The following is a 20,013-nucleotide window of genomic DNA, read 5'->3' as shown; positions in this document are numbered from 1 at the left end:
ATTACACATGGACTGGCTCCCTCCATTCCAGTATGATCTAGATTCCCCATACATTAGGCTTACACACAAGGACAAGAACCAGGTGATCCGATAAGATCAACTGGGGGTATACATACGTAACACATGGATCCCACCGGTAGGCCCATTGCCTACAAAGATGCAGCACCACATAGATCATTTCCTAATATTCACAGTAGATGGTTTCATACACAGACCAAGTTATCTCGATGCCTTCATGTCCCATCCTATGAGGATAGCCATTGGCCAGCTTAGGGTATCATCCTATACACTGAGGCTAGAGACTGGCAGAGCTAAGCGGATACCTAGAGAGGACAGGACATGTAGACTCTGTCAAACGGGAGTTGAGTGGAGGAGCCACTATGGTTGCCAATGCCCAGTCTACTATGAGATCGGAGGGAGATTTCACTATCTATTCAAAGAGGGCTTTGACCCTTATCCCGGATCATGGAGTACCTAGATCAGAGGTGCCTTAGACTCTTCCTACCAGAGCTCAGTCAACATAGGAAGTCACTACTCAAAGATCCTCACCCCAACAACCCTCCTCTCAGCTTACCATCACCAGTTTTTTCCAGTCTAGAGGGGTGAATAGGAAGGCACCAGAGCGCATCAAAGTGGATAAGGAAGCCTATACCACATTGCCCCCTCACAGCAGGCCCATGGGAGTCGCATCAGATCAGGCATGCACACTCCAAAGAGCTAGACACCCTTGTCCCATCGGGCCCCGACCACCCCCAACTCATCAGCCCCCGGATTCAAGAGATCTTGGCCCGCAAGCATCGAGCAGCCTCATCCTCGCGCAGACTATCGACATCTCTAGCCTTCTTGTATCACCCATGATGGACATCCTGGATGGGCCCTTGCCCGGCATACAGGGTTGGTTGACCACTGTTGCTTTTTCTTATTTCATCCATGACGAGTTTTCAATTTTAGTTCACTGTTGCTTTTTCTTATTTCATCCATGATGAGATTTCATGGACGCTATCTACACATCATTTTGGTCTCATACACCCTTTGGGTCTTTTGAAGACATTAATATAACTCTCTCTCTCTCTCTCTCTCTCTCTCTCTCTCTCTCTCTCTTTTCTTTCTGTTTTATTTTCCATTCCATGATGAGATATGCCATGGACATTATTGTATCACTTTGGTCTCATAGGCCCATTGGGTCTTTAGTAGACGCCTAATATATCTTTCTTTCTCATGCCATGCGGATTTCAGTGGGCCAATAGCAGGTGTCATCACACCGCCTGATGATAGAGACACGGAGAGCCCTGCAAACACCTCGTCAAGAGAGGATATGCACTATGTGCCAATAGGAGGTCGAATCAAAGGTGCACTTCATATGCAGGTGCATCGTATATTATGAGATTCGAGGGAGGTTTCACTCTCTCTTCAGAGAGGGGTTTGGACCCTTATCCAAGTCCAAAGATTGCTTCAGTACATATGTACCTTATTATAAGGTACATTTTAGTGTATAGTACGGTACTGTACTGTACGGATTCTCTCTCTCTCTCTCTCTCTCTCTCTCTCTCTCTCTCTCTCTCTCTCCCCCCAACTAACCTTTGACCTTTGGCCCAAGATCCTCCCGTAGACGATGCCACCAAGGAAGTAACAAGGGGGGTTTTGAACCCAAGACCTCTTGGTCCTAGGCAAACACCTTCGCCACTTGAGCTATCACCTTATTGGCAAGTACGTGGCAGTTTTTAAAAATAGTTTGGGCCAAAAAAAAACCCTAGTCTGGTCACCGTCGCCAATTTTAGTCGACTTATGCAAAGTGCGAACATAGCCATTCCTCTCATTGATACAAACATTGCAACGAGAGATGATGATGATGCGGTGCCAGGTACTGCAGACACCGCCATTGCAATGAGAGATGATGATGAGGGCCCCCTCCCCCTACTAGGGGGTTAGCTCCAGAAGTTGTATGATGATGATGGTCCCACTTTGTATCATATTGCTCGGATTTGACATTCCCGGCTCATAGCTCTAGTCTTTGTTTTCTTTTGTACCACGATAAGATTACATGGACACTACTTAATCACTTTTGGTCTCATAGACCCACTAGGTCTTTTGAAGACGTTTAATATCTCTCTCTCTCTCTCTCTCTCTCTCTCTCTCTCTCTCTCTCTCTCTCTCTCTCTCTCTCTCTCTCTCTCTCTCTCTTGCTGCTTTGTGGATTTCTGCAAGGCATTTGACACAGTACCACGAGAGAGGCTCTTTCAGCGCCTGCAGTCTCTTGGCATACCAGCAGATATGACATAGGGCATCTATGCATTATGTGAGTAGGTTTTTGGGCAAGTCAGATGTCCAAGAGGTATGTCCGAGACTATTGCTAGCACCATTGGTGTGAAGCAAGGATGCCCACTTTCCCCCACGCTATTTGGGTTATACATTGATGAGGTGGTTGACTTCATTACACGGGGAGGCAGAGATGGAGTTGATTTAGCAGGTACCTCAGTACATATTATGCTTTATACTGATGATATTGTATTAGTGTCTGAGTCTCTAGGTGGTCTACAGCAGCATCTACATGCACTCGATGATTTCTGCACACAGAGGGGTCTTACTCTAAACCTTGGGAAAACCAAGGTTATGGTCTTTCATACATCGAGACAGGGCAGGAGTCAGCTGACATTCACTCTCGCAGGACGCCAGGTGGAGGTGGTGACATCATACGTGTACCTAGGGATTACCTTCTCTGCAGCAGCCACACGCTTCACCATGGGTTCAGCAGCCAGAGCTAGATTGACACGGGGATATGCAGCATTGGCTATGCTAGAGAGACAGTGCCACCAGGCGCATTTTCAGGAGCCCCGGACGAAGGGGTGGCTATTTGACACATTAGTCACACCGGCATTGATGTATGGAGCAGCGGTATGGGCGCCAGGCCTTGCTACCCATTGGTGGACACAGATAGAGAGACCACATGCTCTCATGATGGCACGCATGATACGCAGCAAACCGTCGGTACCTCATGACATGATCCGAGCAGAGTTTGCTACGCCTCCTATGATGGTAGAGGCCATATTTCAGACTATATGCCTGCTAGACAGATTCAGAGAGATGCCACAAGACAGATTGTTATACAGAGCTTTTGAGGCATCTAGACAGCTGGCTGAGGCAGGAGACAGAGGATCATGGTATGCACAGGTCACACATTGGTTCTCACAGCATGGCCTAGACATGGATCATCTACCACCATTCCAGTATGACAAGGATGCACCACATATCCGTCTCTCTCATAGTGAGAGGAACAGAGTATTGAGACAGGATCTATGGCAGCTCTATACACGAGAGACATGGATATCGCCTACACAGCCTCTTCCACCAAAGATGCTATACTACAGAGATCACTTCATGAGTATCACTGATGATGGATTTATAGAGAGGCCTAGATACATGGAGGGCTTTTTACCACACGGCTCCCAAGTGGCTATTGGTAAGCTTAGAGTTTCATCACACCGATTGAAGATTGAGACTGGTAGAGCAGCACGGATCCCCCGAGAGGAGAGGGTATGCAGATTGTGCAGAGAGGAGGTGGAGAGTGAGGAGCATTATGTATGCAGATGCAGAGCATATACAGCCATCAAAGAGAGATATCCCATTTTATTCAGAGAGCCACATTCCCTACGCCAGATCTTTAAGGCAGCAGACCAGCGCATACTGGGGAGATTCATTCTAGACATACAGCGCCACAGAGAGACATCATTGCAGGCTCAGACAGCTCCAGATGGGGGGACGACAAACACAGATTACTAAATTTTTTCAGAGATCCATCCCACTCCCAGCCCCTACACGGCAGGGAATTACTCTCCAGAGAGCAGAGACACTCAGAGCCCGCAGGAGACAGAGGACACCTGGCTTTCGGACACCACGCCTATACCAGAGAGAGATGACAGAGATCAGAGCTCAATTTCACAGAGAGGGTGTGGAGCGACTGGCTCGCTTCAGAGCACACCCAGGCATGTTCTTCAGGGAGCTGTGGACACCCCCTTCATTGATGTATACCATTTTATACCCCCAGTATGGTACAGGATGGAGCTAGCTAGGTTGCATATCATGATTGTATACTCCATGCATATAGCTTTGCATTCTCCTAGTAGTAGAGCTCCATCCCCTCCACCACTCATTGTACTTATTGCACACCCGGTTTCAGCTTTTTAGTTCAGTACTTTTTCATTTTGTTGGGATGACAGAGGATACCCCATACAGGTACACCGATTTGTCTCATAGGCCGAGTTCGGTCTTTTGGAAGACGTTAATAAAATCTTTCTCTCTCTCTCTCTCTCTCTCTCTCATACACACACACACATTAAAAATAATATGCACTCACATAAGAATAGTTATTGCAACCATGGCTCCCAAACAATTGGTACTAAGATGTAGAGAACGTGAACATGTCAAGGTGAGGGAAAAATTTGTAAACATCAAATGCAACAATTATGTATTTCCCACATGAATGAGATAATTAGATCATAGAGGAGGACCAAAAATAATCTACTTTGATGAGTTAACATTACTTGTTTACGTGATAGAGTTGTTGATAAGTTCCTTGCTTCTTTCTACAGATACAAAAGCTTAAAATTGTTAAGACTATATATAGCAAACCTGGGGATCAGCGATCACGCACACCTTCACAACTTTGCCCATTGTATCTGCTTTTGAATCCTACGTCCAAGAAAAGACACAAGTAAGAAATTAATACTAAACTTATCACTTAATTAAAGTATACAAGTGCAAATAATTAAGTACATGAAAAATGCTATGATCTAATAATGCTCATTGCTAAAATTGGCAACATGCTGAAATTCTAAGATCATAAAGACGCATGGTTATGAGAGGGGGATGTGGATGGAATTTTTTAGCATGCCAAGACAAGGAAACACGTCATCTGTCAGATTTACACAAACCGAAGTCTCTATGCATGAAACTGAATATACACAAAGAATAGCAAGAAAAGAAGAGAGATGACCGTAGAAGTCTTGCTTTCTCAACCTAATGTTATATACCTAGATGAATCCAGGAACATGCCCAAATTCGCCTTTTAGGAACATGCATGTTATATACTCATGGAAGTCAACCCACAAGACTATATAACTATCAACTCCATTATGCATAGTATGGACTAGATACTACGACATCCCCACTAATGTCATCAGTGCCCAATAGTGGGTGTAGAACTCTGTATCAAGATATGCTCTTACAGCAAATAAGTAGTTGATAGGGCAAATGCACTGCTAAAGATAGAAAGAATAAGCACAATATCAACTGGCCAAATGCACCTTATGCAGAAGCCTTCAATGATAAAAATATGATGCTTAAAACTTGCTGAAAACTGAATTCACAGAGATTAGGGTTGAGAAGATATGCAAAGGACACAGTATTGGGTCCCAACTAGCCCTCTCAAGGGCCCCCACGGCTATCCGGTGTATTTTCTTGATATATTGCTTGCAAGAGAATGCAGTACTATGACTTATTTGCTGTCCCACAGGGACAGCACTTGACTGACACCTATAGAGGACTTTATGGTGTTGGATAGAGGGCCCCTTTACAAGTGTGGGACAGCACTTGACTGACACCTATAGAGGACTTTATGGTGTTGGATAGAGGGCCCCTTTACAAGTGTGTGCATATGCTGAAGGAGCTGCAGCAAACATGAAGTCCCCGGCTACAGTACACAAGCGATGATCTGAAGCTATGGGGGATGGAAGATTGCCACGATGCGTAGAGAAAGAGAGAAAGAAAGAAAGTTACATTAAGCGTCTACAAAAAGCCAAATTGGCCTATGAGACCAGAGTGTTATATCTCATCCTAGATAGTACAGAAATGAAATGAACTGAATGTAAAAGGATAACAGCTGGGTAGAATGATAGAGCTAAGTGATAGATGAAGTAATGTACAGAGCTCCTTAGGGGCACCTCTCCTTGGTAGTGGTCCATGTAGAACATCGGCTATGGGGCAATCAAGGGCAGCTACAAAGAGGCGGTCCACCGAGTCGGATGGCAAAGTGGAAACAGTCTCATCCCGCTGTAGGGTGTCCTAGATCTGGATCTGTAGACCAGATGTCTGCTGTGGGGGTGGGGGGGCACTTGGAGGGTGGTTGCGAATTGTGTGGTGAACTCATCAAGTGGGGTGTGTGGGTCGAGGTCGGAGAGGGTGCGGTAAATGTGGTTGGAGTAGATGGGAGAGGTCTCTCTGGTGAAGTGGTATCTTGGGTGGTGGTGGTGTGGTAGATAAGGCGGCTGGGTGGTGTACCAGCATGTGAGGGAGAGGGCTAGATATGCGTGGTCGCTGCAATTCTGATAGGGCAAGGCAAGATGGTGGATAGGGCAAGGCGAGATGGTGAAGTCCAGGATGGGTGGTATCAAGGAAAGAGAGAGAGAGAGAGAGAGAGTCCACTATACTGGCGCCATGTGCAAAGGGGTCGTTGTGTCATGTGATGTACACTGAAGGTCCGTGCCCTCAATGTCGATCTCCTAGTACATGGGATCCTATGTCTCGAAGAAGGGTATCTATGCGCTGCCTCCTGAGCGGGCATTGAAGTCTCCAACAAAAAGGATGTCTCCTAGTACATGGGATCCTATGTCTCGAAGAAGGGTATCTATGCGCTGCCTCCTGAGCGGGCATGCCTGTATCTGTTATCCGTCCGTAGAGCCCCTTGCAATTTCCAACTTGGTCTCATAGGTCTCGCACCATCATTGGGTGCGCCACTTGGTTGTTATCATAGTCACAAGGGACGGGGGGGGGGGGGGGGGGGGGAACAGGGGATGGGGATGGGGATGGGAATGGGACGGGGGACGGCCGTATGTAGGGAACGGAGATGGGGGTAGGAACGGCACTTAAAAATTACTTTCTCGGTGCCATCCACTCGCCTATACAAGGAAAAGCTTGCATGGCCATGGCCGTGCACAGCCTCCATGAGGGGATGGGGTGTGATTGAGCTCATCCCACCATGTCCATCCCGTCGTCCTTCTACAGGAAGTTGGAACTTGAACTTTGAAGTGCTACCGCCACGTGAGGATGCTATGGATGATGGATGCCTCCTTGTCACTTGATAGCTTGAGAGAGAGAGAGAGAGAGAGAGAGAGAGAGGGAGAGAGAGAGAGAGAGAAGGATGAAATGAAATGAAATGAAATGTTATATTAACGTCTTCAAAAGGCCATAATGACCTATGAGACCAAAAAGTTACATCATGGTGGATCTGATACAATGTCTGGATAAAAAACCAGAAAATGAAAAAGAAAAATAAAGATGATACTACTGGCACCTAGAAAATGAAACTGTGGGACGGGGGGGTACACTATGGAGGTGCCTCCATCTCATAATATGTGCCGCATTGGACACTAGCGGATCTCCTCAATATCCTCTGTGGTCAGCACCCTGACTGGGTGTCCCGCATGTCTCGCAAGAATAATCCGAATCCGCCGCTGCAACCTCCGTCTATGCTGGGATGCCCTCCTCCATAGTCGTGGGCGTCTGGACCACCCAAGCTCAATCGCACGATCAATCAGTGTTCCGCTGGTGTGGGCGGTATCCATGTCCTGCTTCTGCTGCTATGGTCCATCTGGCGCAGTGATGGCTAGACTAAAGAAGTCTGTAATGTGCCTCTGAGTCTGGCTCTCTGTGCGCCTAAGCAGGCTATCTCTATATCTCCGCAGCTCAAGCAAGAACAATCCCAAACACCTCTGGTCCTGGTACCCCATGACTCTGGAAAGTGGTCCAAAACCCTCTCTGAATAAACAGTGGAAACGACCACGTATCTCATAGTATGCAGTACAATGGCATTTTTAAGGCATACTCGGCATATCCTGGCCTCAGCTAGTATACCTCTATATCGGCCAATCTCAATCTCAAGCTGGTGTGAGGATGTGCGAATCTGACCAATAGCACATCGTACTGCATGAGACAAGTGTACATCCATGTAACTGGGCCTGATCACAAAACCATCTACTGTGAGCTGAAGAAAATGCTCTCTGTAGAAAGCCATCTTCGTGCCCAGCTCCTCAGTCGACTGTATCCATGTCCTCCTAATGTCCAGCTGAACTAAATCCTAACGAATGAGTCTGGTAATCTCTGTCCGTGTGAGAGTGAGAGAGGGTGCCTCTAGAGAATACTGGGAGGGAGGCAATCTGTCCATGCTAAAACCATGTGCCTGGAACCAAGATGTCATCTGTCCATACCAACAAGCCGTGTCTCCCTGTAAAGCTAACTGTCGGGAGGACTCAAGGGCGAGGCGTGCATATCTGTCTCAGGGGAGATCCCACAAGCCATGTATGTAGGAGACTGATCTCGTAAGAGCCTCAATCACCAAAGGGGCAGCCGCCAGCTCTGCTCGAATAATCTCATGAGGTACCACGGCCTTGGCTCTAATAATCCTAGCAATCATAGATACCAAAGGCCTCTCCATACCTCTCCACCCGCCTGCGCTGTGATGGCCCACTGAAGGTCCCCATATCTGCACTCCATAAAGCATAGCTGATGTCACTAGAGTGTCAAAAGGCCAAAGTTTCATTCGAGGTTCCTGAAACTAAACCTGCGAACACATCCTCTCCAAACCACCCAGGGCTGCATGTGCTCTAGTCAATCTAGTCTCTGCTGCTCTCCTCATCGAAAACACTGGCCCACTGAATACTACCCCAAGATATGTATATGCATCTGTATACTCCACAATCTCCTGCCCATATCTAAATGTGGGAGCTGATCGCCTAACCCACTGTGGCGTGGTGTTAAACACCATAACCTTGGTTTTGCCAAGGTTAACAGACAATCCACTATCATGTGCAAACTCATGTAAAGCATCCAGATGACGCTGCATACCCTCAGGGGAGTCAGAGATCAACACAATATCATCAGCATATAACAATAGTGGGATCCATGTACCTGCTAGCTGGGCTCCTCTGTCCCCCAATCTCTCAATGTAGTCAGAAGCCTCATCCACATACATACCAACAATGAAGGAGATAACGCGCAACCTTGCTTCACTCCTACAGTGGAGTGAACCAAAGTAGAGACCCCCTCTGGGGTGCGTACCTGTCCTGCAACTGATCTATATAAAGCCATAATCCCTCATATAGATAGGCACGATGGTGGACTACTCCAAGTCTCGGGTAAGCCTTCACACATAGCACGATTGAACATCACTGCTAGAAGCTCTGCCACCATGTCCCTCGCATGAATAAAGTGCTCAGCGGCCAATCCATCATGATCATATGCTCTCCCAGTCTTCATCCTATCAATGGCCTTCCTTACCATCTCTGCGGTAAAGAAAGTACATGTCTGTGGGCATGGTACTGGCGGGTCCGGAAAAGGTGTCTGTCCAGGAACTGTATATAGAGATGCTGCATAACTACCCCAGACCTCTGTAGAAGTGATGGCCAAAGCACAGAGAGAGAGAGAAAGAAAGCTGTATTAACGTCTACTAGAGGCTGAACTCAACCTACTGTCAATGTCTTCTAGATGTCTAGAAAAAAAAAAGGGACAAAATGAACATGAAATAAACTATGAAAGTACTGAGCTAGTGGGGGTGTGTGATGGATGGAGCACTACTGCTAGAGGCTCAGTATGCAACCTATATGCGCAAGGTATACAAGAATGCAATACAGATCCAACCAGTACCATAATGGGGGAGTAATATGTGATACATAGGCGATGGCGAGGAAAAAAATACCTCGGAGCATGATCTCCGGGTGTGAGTGTAAGTGAGCTAGCCGCTCCTGGATACGGTCCTGATGTCGAGCCTGATTCTCTGTGATCTCCCTCTGATGTAGTCTAGGAGTCTGGTAGCCTGGTGCTCTCCGTCTCCGTCTGGCTCAGAGGTCCGCAGCACGCTGAAGTGTAACCCCCTCCTGTGTCAGGGTAGGGACTGGGATAGATCTCTGGAAGAAATCACTGAGCTGGAGCTATCGCCCTGTGGTATGAGTCCGTAGCAGTGTCTCTCTGTGGCGCTATGTCTCTAGCAAGACCAGCGGACTCCATGATCTGGCGGAGTGAGGGATGTCCACTGAAGATGGTGGTGTATCTCTCTCTAATGACACTATATGCTCTGCATCTACATACATAATGTTCCTCACTCTCAACCTCCTCCTGGCATAGTCTGCATATTCTCTCTTCTCTGGGGATCCGTGCTGCCCTACCTGCCTCAATCTCAAGCTAGTGTGATGACACTCTGAGCTGGCCAATCACCACTCGGGCACTGTGAGGCATGTACACATCCATGTATCCAGGTCTCTGTATGAATCCATCCGCTGAGATACACATAAACTGATCTCTGTAGTATAGCATCTTCGGCGGTAGAGGCTGACTGGGTGAAATCCACGTCTCTTGAGTGTATCGCTGCCATAAATCCTGTCGACGGACTCTGTTCCTCTCACTGTGAGAGAGCTGGATGTGTGGTGCATGTATATCATATTGGAAAGGTGGCAGGTGATCTATGTCCAGACCATGCTGAGTGAGCCACTGTATCATTTGTGAATACCATGATCTCCTATCTCCACTCTCTGCGAGCTGCCTGGACGCCTCAAAAGCTCTATGTGAGAGTCGATCTGATGGCATATCTCTGATCCTCTGTATGAAGCAGATCGTCTAGAAGAGGGCCTCTACTAGCATAGGAGGTGCAGCAAACTCCGTCCGGACAATGTCATGTGGGACGGAGGGTTTGCTGCGGATCATCCGTGAGAGCATGAGAATCTGAGGCCTCTCTATCTGAGACCATGTGGAGGTGGTGATCCCAGGTGCCCATACTGCTGCAGCATACATCAAAGCAGGGGTGCCTAGTGTGTCAAACAACCACCCCTTCGTGCAGGGCTCCTGGCAGTGTAACTGGTGACACTGTCTCTCTAGCATGGCCAGAGCTGCATACCCTCGTGTGAGTCTATCCCTGGCTGCCTGTGCCATAGTAAATCTTCCTCGCGGAGTCATAAATGTAATCCCCAAGTACACATATGAGTCTACCACCTCTACCTGTCCTCCTGCTAGTGTGAAGATGGCCTGTCCTCGAACCGGCCCTGAGGTGTGGAAAATCTTGACCTTGGTTTTCCCAAGGTTCACTGTAAGCCCCCTCTGTGTGCAAAAGTCATCGAGTGCATGGAGATGGTGCTGTAGTCCCATCCGCGACTCAGAGACCAGAATAATATCATCTGCATATAGCATAATGTGGACTTTGGTACCTGAGATGTCTACCCCGTCCCCACCACCATGACCAATGAAGTCAGCCACCTCATCGATGTATAGCCCAAATAGTGTAGGAGAGAGTGGGCATCCTTGCTTCACAGCTATGGTGCTAGCAATAACATCAGATAGCCCCCCTGGGGCATCGTATGCGCCCGAGGACCTACTCATATAAAGCATAGATGCCCCAAATCATCTCTGATGGGATCACCAATGACTGTAGACGCTAGAAGAGTCTCTCTCGTGGCACCGTGTCAAATGCTTTGCGGAAATCCACAAAGCAGCAATATAATCTCTTCTCCCGCGCCCTAGCCTGGTCAATCAGACATCTCAGAGTGAATATATGGTCAATAGTGGAGAAAGCTCGTCAGAATCCAGCCTGCCCTGGTGCTCGCAGTACCTCCTTCTCTGCATATGAGCTCAACTCCGCCTCGAGCACTGCGCCATAGAGTTTGGCCAATGTATGACCAATCATGATAGTCATGTAGTTGCTGGGGTCTAGCATGTCTCCCTCTTTGTGGAGAGGCACGATGGTGTGCATAGTCCACTCAGCTGGTAGGCCCTCCACTAGTGCCCTATTAAAGAGGTGAGCAACAAAGGGTCCCAGTGTGTCAGCTGCATAAATAAGATGCTCACTCTGTATACCTGTGTGGTCAGCCGATCTCCCATGCTATAACCGGCGGATAGCTCTCTCTACCATCGAGGCGGTAAAGAAAGTAGAGGTGGTAGGGCGGGATTCCTGTGGCTGTGGTATGGGCAGCAGCTGCTGAGGGATATGGTAGAGGCTCTTTGCATATGTGTGCCATGTGTGTGGATCCTCAATCGGGGTACGAGGACGAGGCTCTCTCATCCTGCGCCATGCAATGGCTACATCTCTGCTCATGAGTAGGTGGTATATATCCCAGTACTATGCCTCCTCATATGCACGCCTCTTACGGCGTGTGAGGATCCTCATCTGTCGGCTCGCATTCTCTGTGTAATGGTCCCCAATGCTCTCTGGGCACGGAGGTGTCTATATAGCTCTCTGCACTCATCATCATACCACCAATTCTGGGGCATGCTCCCAGATCTATCTGTGTGTGCAATGTGTGTATGATGGGGGAAGCTGCGGGTGGCGGCCGTATGTAGTAGAGATGACAGCTGGGTGGTGAGTGTGTCTAGAGGTGACCGGGGATCCATCTGGAATAGCCCGTCATATACATGATGCTCATATATGTCTGCCAAGTCATGGGTGAAGTAGAAAGTGAGTGAGGCTTGAGCCTTGAAAGTTGAGGGGGGAGAACTTAAGTGTGAGGGTGGATGGGTGTGTGTGTGTGTGTGTGTGTGTGTGTGTGTGAAGCTTGAGAGAGTATGTGTGTGAGGGAGAGAGTGTGTGAGTCTTGAAAGTTGAGAGGCTAGAGCTTGCTTGTGTGAGAGCTTGAAACTTGAGACCTTGGCCCTTGAGGCTTGCCGCTTGAGGGAGAGAGAGAGTGTGTGTGAAGATTAAGCTTGAAGTGTGAGAGGGAGTGCGTGTGTGAGAGGAGTGTCTTCTTATAGGGAGGGAGGCAAGAGAGAGGCCAAGGCCCAAAGCCTCAAAGGCTCAAGGCCTATGGGCCAAGGCTAAAGGCCCACGAAAAGCCCCCCCCCAAACGGCCAGAAAAAAATGGTCAAAAATGTGACCGTCAACCGTCCCTCACAGCCGTCCCCTCCTATATCCGTCCCCGAAACGCCATCCCTTGTGAGGGACGCCCAGCTGGGGACATCTGTCCGTCCCCATCCGTCCCCATCCCAAAGTGTTCCCGGGACAACGCTCCCCTGTTCCAAGGGTACGTCCCCTCCGTCCCCTGTGACTATGGTGATAATTAACCTCCCATTACTGTACGCTGCCCATTTCCCTGCCTTCCGCGCAGCGCGCCTCCAGTATGCACAGCATGCATTCTGTCCTGTGTGCCACTGGGGTGCTGTGAGGTCATCCTCTAGGCAAGTCTTCAAGGCTCGCCTTTTGGTGAGGAAGGTTTTCTTTGCTTCCAAATCCCCAAACTTGAGGATGAGGATGCGTTTTCATGGTGTCCTTGCCCACCCTCCATGCTTCGACGAAGGGGGTGTCGGGGATTCCCATGTTCGTGCATAATGATACCGCATCTTCATTTGGTGAGGCCCCTTCCTTCCATCCCACAACTCGCACATATAAAGCTTGAGTCTTCCTCCTCTTCTCCTGCTCGAGAGCTCATTAATAATGTTCAGGGTTGAGGGTGGGTTCCGTTGTTTCTTGGTGACCTCAATCCAATTGCCCACATCCTCCACCTGCTTCTTTGTTCTTTTTGATTACTTTGGCCCATGTGGTTGCCTCATTGGCAATTTTCTCCTCCACTTCGAGGGTCCTCAATTGCTCCCGAAGCATGTTCAGCTCATCATTGAGGGATAGTTGCGCTATTTCTCCTTCTTCCATAGCCACCCGGGCTGTTTTGAGAGCCTCGATCTCTTTCTTAATCAGTATACCATCCAACGCCTCAATCTCCTTTTCTTGGCCTATGATTTTCTCCTCATAAGCAATCAGTTGGGCTTCTTGAGATTCCAGCCTGCTCTCTTGTGCGGCTATCTTTTCCTACACAGCATTTATCTTCTGGTTAAAATCTTGTGAGATCTTATTCAGACCTATGTCTCCTTGTTTCTTTAGTTCATGGAACTCCATGCGGAGTTCGGTCCGAACTGTCTCAATCATCTCTGTCAGCTTTGGCATTGAGGACTTCTCTTAGCATATATCATCTCCTCTGTTGGTGGCTATTCTGGTGTCTACGGGGGCCCTTTCCATGCTCAAGCCACCCCCCATATTTTCTCCCATTTTTCCCATATTTTTTCCCTATTTTATGAACCTTTGTTGTGGGTTGCCCACCCTACTTTATGGCATTTATGCCTATTTTTCAGGTCGTGTAGCATCTAGGAGGCAGTCGGCCAACTCATATATAAGTGCCCTCTCCCTCACTTCTCATCATTGTTTCTTGATCATTTGGTGACAACCTTCAGCCCTCTGCCTACAGAGTCCACCTCGCCTACGGGCTGGATGTATCCATCTTTTCTTGAGGATTAGTGCATCAGCGTTTTCCTGTTTTCTCTCTTCTCTCTCTTGGAGCTTCAGCGTTTTTTTCTTTCATCTACATATTTCCGCTGCCCTCTGACATGGTATCAGAGCCAACTGTGGTCTGAACTGGAATCACTGATTGGAGGGTGACCAGTGCTGATTTTCGCCACGTTTCCATGTGAACCTGGTGACTGTCCATAGTGTTTCAAACCTACTATCCCGCCCACCCTCCCTACGAGTGCAGAGAGCAGCTCTTGGGCTGTTTTGGTGGCTGCGTTTTTCAGAGGAGATACATCATGGCACTCATCCAACCTCTGGCGGTTCAGCTACCCACTCTTCCGACTTTTCCTTCAAATGCCAAGTTGGATGGCACAAACTACAAGATCTGGAAAGTCATGGTGGAAGCAGTCTTGGAGACTTACAATCTTCTGGAGTTCATCACTCGACCGGTCCTCAAGCCTAAAACGGACACCGCAAAGGATAAGGATACAAGGGATGCCCTTACGAACGAAGCTACTCTATGGGATCGGCTAAAATCCCCTGCTCGGTCATTCATCCTTTTGAACTCTCAACCCTCAATCATCTCTCACATTAAACGTGATACCCATGCACATGTTGCTTGGAAGAGACTCTCCGACATCTATGACCAGAAGACACCCATAAAGAGAGTTTCCCTGGAGCTTCAAATGTTGAAGCTTTCACCCACTGATTCTACTTCAATGTGGAATCACATCAACAAACTAGAGTCATTGCTGTCACCCACTTGTGTTTGTGAGAAACCCTAACCATGTACATGGAATCTTGTATCAAAAATCTTGAAGATAAATATAACTTGGACATGTTGTCTGACCTAGCACAGCAAGCTTCATGATTAGACATGAGTTCTTATTTCGGAGGAACCCATGAACGGAAATGCTTCTCCCTAAGCCGCGAAGTATGATTGGACATGCTTCCATCCCTGAGCGGGGAAGTATGATTGGCCATGGACATACTTCCATCCCTAAAAAAGTGGGGAAGTGTGATTAGATATGCTTTATAAAGCATGATGGACTATGCACTCCTACCTTTATGGGGGAGAGTATAGATGGATACAAAGTGTATTGAAGAGATGGTTTTCACCTTAGGCACATGCACATTAAGTCGCTTGATGAACTTGCATCGAATGCCGTTTTGGGAATGCGTGAACTCGTAGGCATTCACCCTTAAGCATCAAATGTCTGCATGTTATTGGTTGTTGATCTAGCTACTCGTACTTTGTAGGAGGTTCAGTATTCTTTTCACCTAACAACTTAAAATTTCAACAAATTTTAAAGATATACTAACTTTTAGGATCGAAATCTGACTGAAGGGCTTTCCCTTCATCTTTTGGGAAAACGGAGGTCGGAATCAAAATCAAAAAGGTTGAAACTCCCAAGAACCCAAAAAAAAAAAATGATGATGTGGGGACGAATCTGCTCAATTATGCTAGCTCAGTAACTTTCCCTTCAACTGAACATGCAAACTGATTTTAGAAGTTTAGTTATCAGCATCTCTTTCTATTTCTTGAAAAGGGAAAGTTACTCGTGAAGAACCATGACTTTCTATTTTAAAAAAGAAGATTAGACCATCTCTTTCTATTTTGAGGAGAGAACTATTAAGAAAGTTTCTCATGCACACTCGTTAATTCCATCTCTTTCTATTTTTAAAAGGGAGATGCACTTTTGGAAACCATCTCTTTCTATTTTCAAGAGGGAGATTGTAACTATTTGGCCCTCCCAGCTCTATTTCACATGATGGAAACCTTGCCCGGACACCAAACAGGTAGAAGAAGGCTTGGGAACAATGACCATAAGATTTGCTTTTGAAAAAGCACCATTTTCTCTCAAAAAGCAAGAAAAAGCAAAAAGTCAAACTAAGTTGACTGTGAGCCAGGGATACCATTGGCAAGAGGAGACTAAGTCGGATCAAAAAGCTAAAAGGCGCTTTTCCAAAAAGTACCTCTAGGTCCAAAAAGCAAGGCCCTAAAGTCAAAAAAATCAAAGCATAAAAGAACTTTGGAAAGCTAGTCAAAAGTTGAGCAATATTCTATTATTAAAAAAATAAAGACGAAAGCATAGCGAAAAAGTAAAAGCAAAGCATGGTAGCTTTTTGCAAAAAAGCAAGACCCTCCTGAGTATAAAACAAAGTTGAACCTCTCTAGAGTGGCATAAGCAAGATCGTTCAAGGAAGATAACTATCATCTTCTTCCTTGTCATCATCAAAAAACGTGAAGGTTATCTCCTACATCACCATCGTCAACTTCAGCGCCACCTGGTTGAACCTTCATCGCCACCTTACTGGCCTCCATCTGTTGGCGCTGCTCCTTCCCTAGCTGTAGCCACCTGTGTGCCACCGTTGACGCCGGCAGAACTGCCATTTACACCTCCTGATCCACCATCTGGACCAATGCCACACCGATCTATAGGACAGGTCGTCATCTCAGCCAGATGATGTTGCCGCCTGCTTGAGAGCTGCTTGCGCCACCTACCCACGCTGCCAACAGCTACCACCAACTAAGGCCCTGTTGTGCGCCACCCAGCTTGCCTGCGCCATCTGAGACAACCGCCAGCACCACCTACGCAGTGCCATAAACAACACCTACGCTACCTCATTATCACCACCTGCTGCTGGTCACCTACGCCACCGCTCCAATGCTTACCAACTATCACATCTGCCAGCGCCACCTACGTGCCAATGCTAACTCCTCATCACTGCTAGACTCCCATGCACCAGAGCTTCCAACACCGCCTATCTTCTGTGCACCACCCGGCCACCATATGAGCGCATGGCTGTTATCACCTGTGCGCCACCTACTGCCGACGTTACCCCTTGCTTGGCTGTGCCATATGATCTGTTGGAAAGCTCCGTCTTTTGGCCATTGCCTATTGGACGCCACCATTTACTCAAGGCTGCTTCTACTCCGGATTGAACACAGAACTTCCTATTGATCATCAAACGCTTCATTTACCCACATCTCCTATGTACCTTGTGTATGAGCTTGGAGATTGTCTGAACTTGAACTTGGACTTGGACTTGGACTTGGACTTGGACTTGGAGACTTGGACTTGGACTTGGATTGGAACTAGAACTTGGACTTGGACTTGGACTTGGACTTGGACTTGGACTTGGACTTGGACTTGGACTTGGCCTTGGATTGGAACTAGAACTTAGACTTGGACTTGGATCTAGACTAGAATCTGCATTTGGGATTGAACTTGGACTTAGAACTTGACCTTGGACCTCACATCGAGCTTCTTTGGCCCGTCGTTCTTCCACCTTTTTGGCATCTTCTTCTTGCCGTTGTTGCTCCATGAGAAGGAATAATTTTTCCATTCTGAGAGCTCTTTTGGCTTTTCTACTCCTTAGCTCTCTTTTTTTTGCCCCTTCTTCTTTGGCCTCTATTTGTTACCTTAGCAATCTATTTTGCTCCAAGAGTAATCTGATGAAGTCTTCATTGCTTTGCGAAAGCGTTTCTATAGTGGTTGTGTCTTCTTGTAGATCTCTCCTTCCATATCTTCCTTGTAGCTTTGGGTGGTCTTTCCTGACCGCAGTTTTACCATCCACGGAATGCTCTCATTTAGGGTAGCCAAGTTGGGTTACAACCTGCAACTCTGATACAAATGTATCATGCAATAGGTTGATCATCGTCTTTATACCCGTGAGTTTATGCAATTCCACTTTGAGAGACGAGAAGAGAGAGAAAGAAAGAAAGTAATATTAACATCTACGGAAGACCCCAAGGGCCTATGAGACCAAAAGTAATACAATGGTACCATGGATATACTAAGCCATGGAAAACTGAAAGAGAAAACATCTGACAGTACATGTGATCAACAAATGATCCTGTGTAGGGTGCGATATGTTGTGATCAACTAATGGCAATACCCGCCTCGGCCAGAACCGATCTGACGGCGGAGTGAGCGTCAGGCCTCTATGATGGGAGCGTGTCATGTCGGTGGAGAACTTCACAAATATGTCTCTGTGTGGTGGAGGGTCTTGATGCTCTTGGTCGAGGACGTCTGGCTCATAGAATGGATCAAGTTCTCTTGCTAAGAACTCCTCTGGGGCATGGAGCTGGAGTGTGGGTACGGGTAGTGGGCTCTGATGTCGTAGTAGAGGAACTATTGTGGGTAGTGGATTCCGATGTGGATGTGTGTACCACAAAGAAATCTGTGATGGCTCTCTATGAGGTGTCCTGTCAGAGCCGGGGCTGTCTCTCAACATGCTGCCTCACACTACATCCTTGTGTCGTTTGAGATCCATCAAGTACATGCCCAAGCACCTCTGATCCTAAAACTGTATCACCTGTGTAAGTGGTCAAAATCCCTCTTGGTAGAGACAGTGGAATCTCTCCCATATCTCATAGTAAGCCGGGCAACTTAACATATAATGGGCCTCATCTTCTACTGCTCCTATGATGCATAATGTGCATGTCCTCTTGTAAACGGAAGGGCAACAGAACACGGAAAATCTAATCAATCATGAAATCTGAAAATACACATAAGCATGCCATATAAAACAAGATGACAAATCTGCACAGTACACCACACTAGGGGCCAAAAGATGGGCTAAACCACACCCCCCCCCTTATTCAATTGTGTTACTGATTGTATGCCCACACTTGATAAGGGAAAGGGAAGGTGACATTGTTACAAAGATACTATACGCTTGCCGCGTTACTGGCTAGTACCATTATGATGCGCCATACTTACGGACACATACCATCACGTTACCAACTCAGTGCATGGAGGTGTTGGCCATGTGCTAGAGCAAGTAGCCGAAAAAATAGTATATAGCTTCCTTGATGGATTCTCAGGCTATAACCAAGTGTCTATTGCACTACAAGATCAGCATAACATGTGCTAGAGCAAGTAGCCAAAAAAACAGTATACAACTTTCTTGATGGATTCTCAGGCTATAACCAAGTGTCTATTGCACTACAAGATCAGCGTAAGATGGCTTTTGCCATTGAATGGGGTATAGAAGGAGGTGCCTACTTGAAGGAGGCCCAAATAACATCCGGTGTCCATCTTTTGGCTGCCACGTGTATTAAATAAGTCCCGCTCAATGTGTACTCACTTATAAGTATTCCGGTCACTTATAAATGAGTGTGAACCTGCACCAATAATTATTAGCATGTGAACTCATAAAACTGTAAATTGAGTTTTTGGGAATACTTACCATCTCCAAAACACATGTAAACCACCTGTCAGTCCCAAACAGGTGTGCACATACACGTCCACAGGGTGCCCAGGCGTCCTCGGAACCATGGACAACGTAGGCAAAAATCCCAGGATTTGTCCAGGCAATTAAGACAAGTCATCCAAAGATAAAATCAAAGTCATGCACACACATGAGTGCAGCTAGACTGGAAGAAACACCCATCTGCTCAGTTGTATCCAATAAAATGTCCAAGGCTCATGATCCTTCCGGAACCTTCCCAAAACATAAATACAAAAGATCTCTAGGATAGCTAGTCCCATGGAATTACATTATGTCAGGCTCCATGAGCCATACATGTACTATCATGTCAGGCTACACTAGCCATACATGTACTGTCATGTTAGTCTCCATATGCCACACAGACACACCATGTCAGGCTACACCACCCATACATGTATGTCGTGTCAGGCTCCACATGCCACACATGAACAGTAGAAAAATAGAAGCTGTAAGGAATTTTGTGACATTCCCCCCGGGTTCTAAGCAATTGACCGCAGCTGAAAAGCTTCCAAGTAGGCCTTTAGAAGCTC

The 20,013-nt window shown here is 47.1% G+C and overlaps 1 protein-coding gene across 1 annotated transcript in view; it reads right to left on the bottom strand.

The window, feature by feature from the left end:
- The window catches only part of LOC147635760 (Calcineurin-like metallo-phosphoesterase superfamily protein), a 139,017-nt gene that overhangs the window by 104,285 nt on the left and 14,719 nt on the right, over positions 1–20,013 (bottom strand). Inside the window, exon 2 of the mRNA XM_086803166.1 lies at positions 4,627–4,686. Within this exon, the coding sequence (XP_086659292.1) occupies positions 4,627–4,686 (60 nt within the window). The remainder of the gene's footprint in view (positions 1–4,626; positions 4,687–20,013) is intronic.

Source organism: Cibotium barometz, chromosome 9 (assembly GCF_041138505.1).
Source record: "Cibotium barometz isolate CiBa-2024 chromosome 9, ASM4113850v1, whole genome shotgun sequence".
Taxonomy (NCBI): Eukaryota; Viridiplantae; Streptophyta; class Polypodiopsida; order Cyatheales; family Cibotiaceae; genus Cibotium; species Cibotium barometz.
Note: the sequence above shows the minus strand (reverse complement) of the source record. Positions and strands in the feature narration are given on the sequence as shown.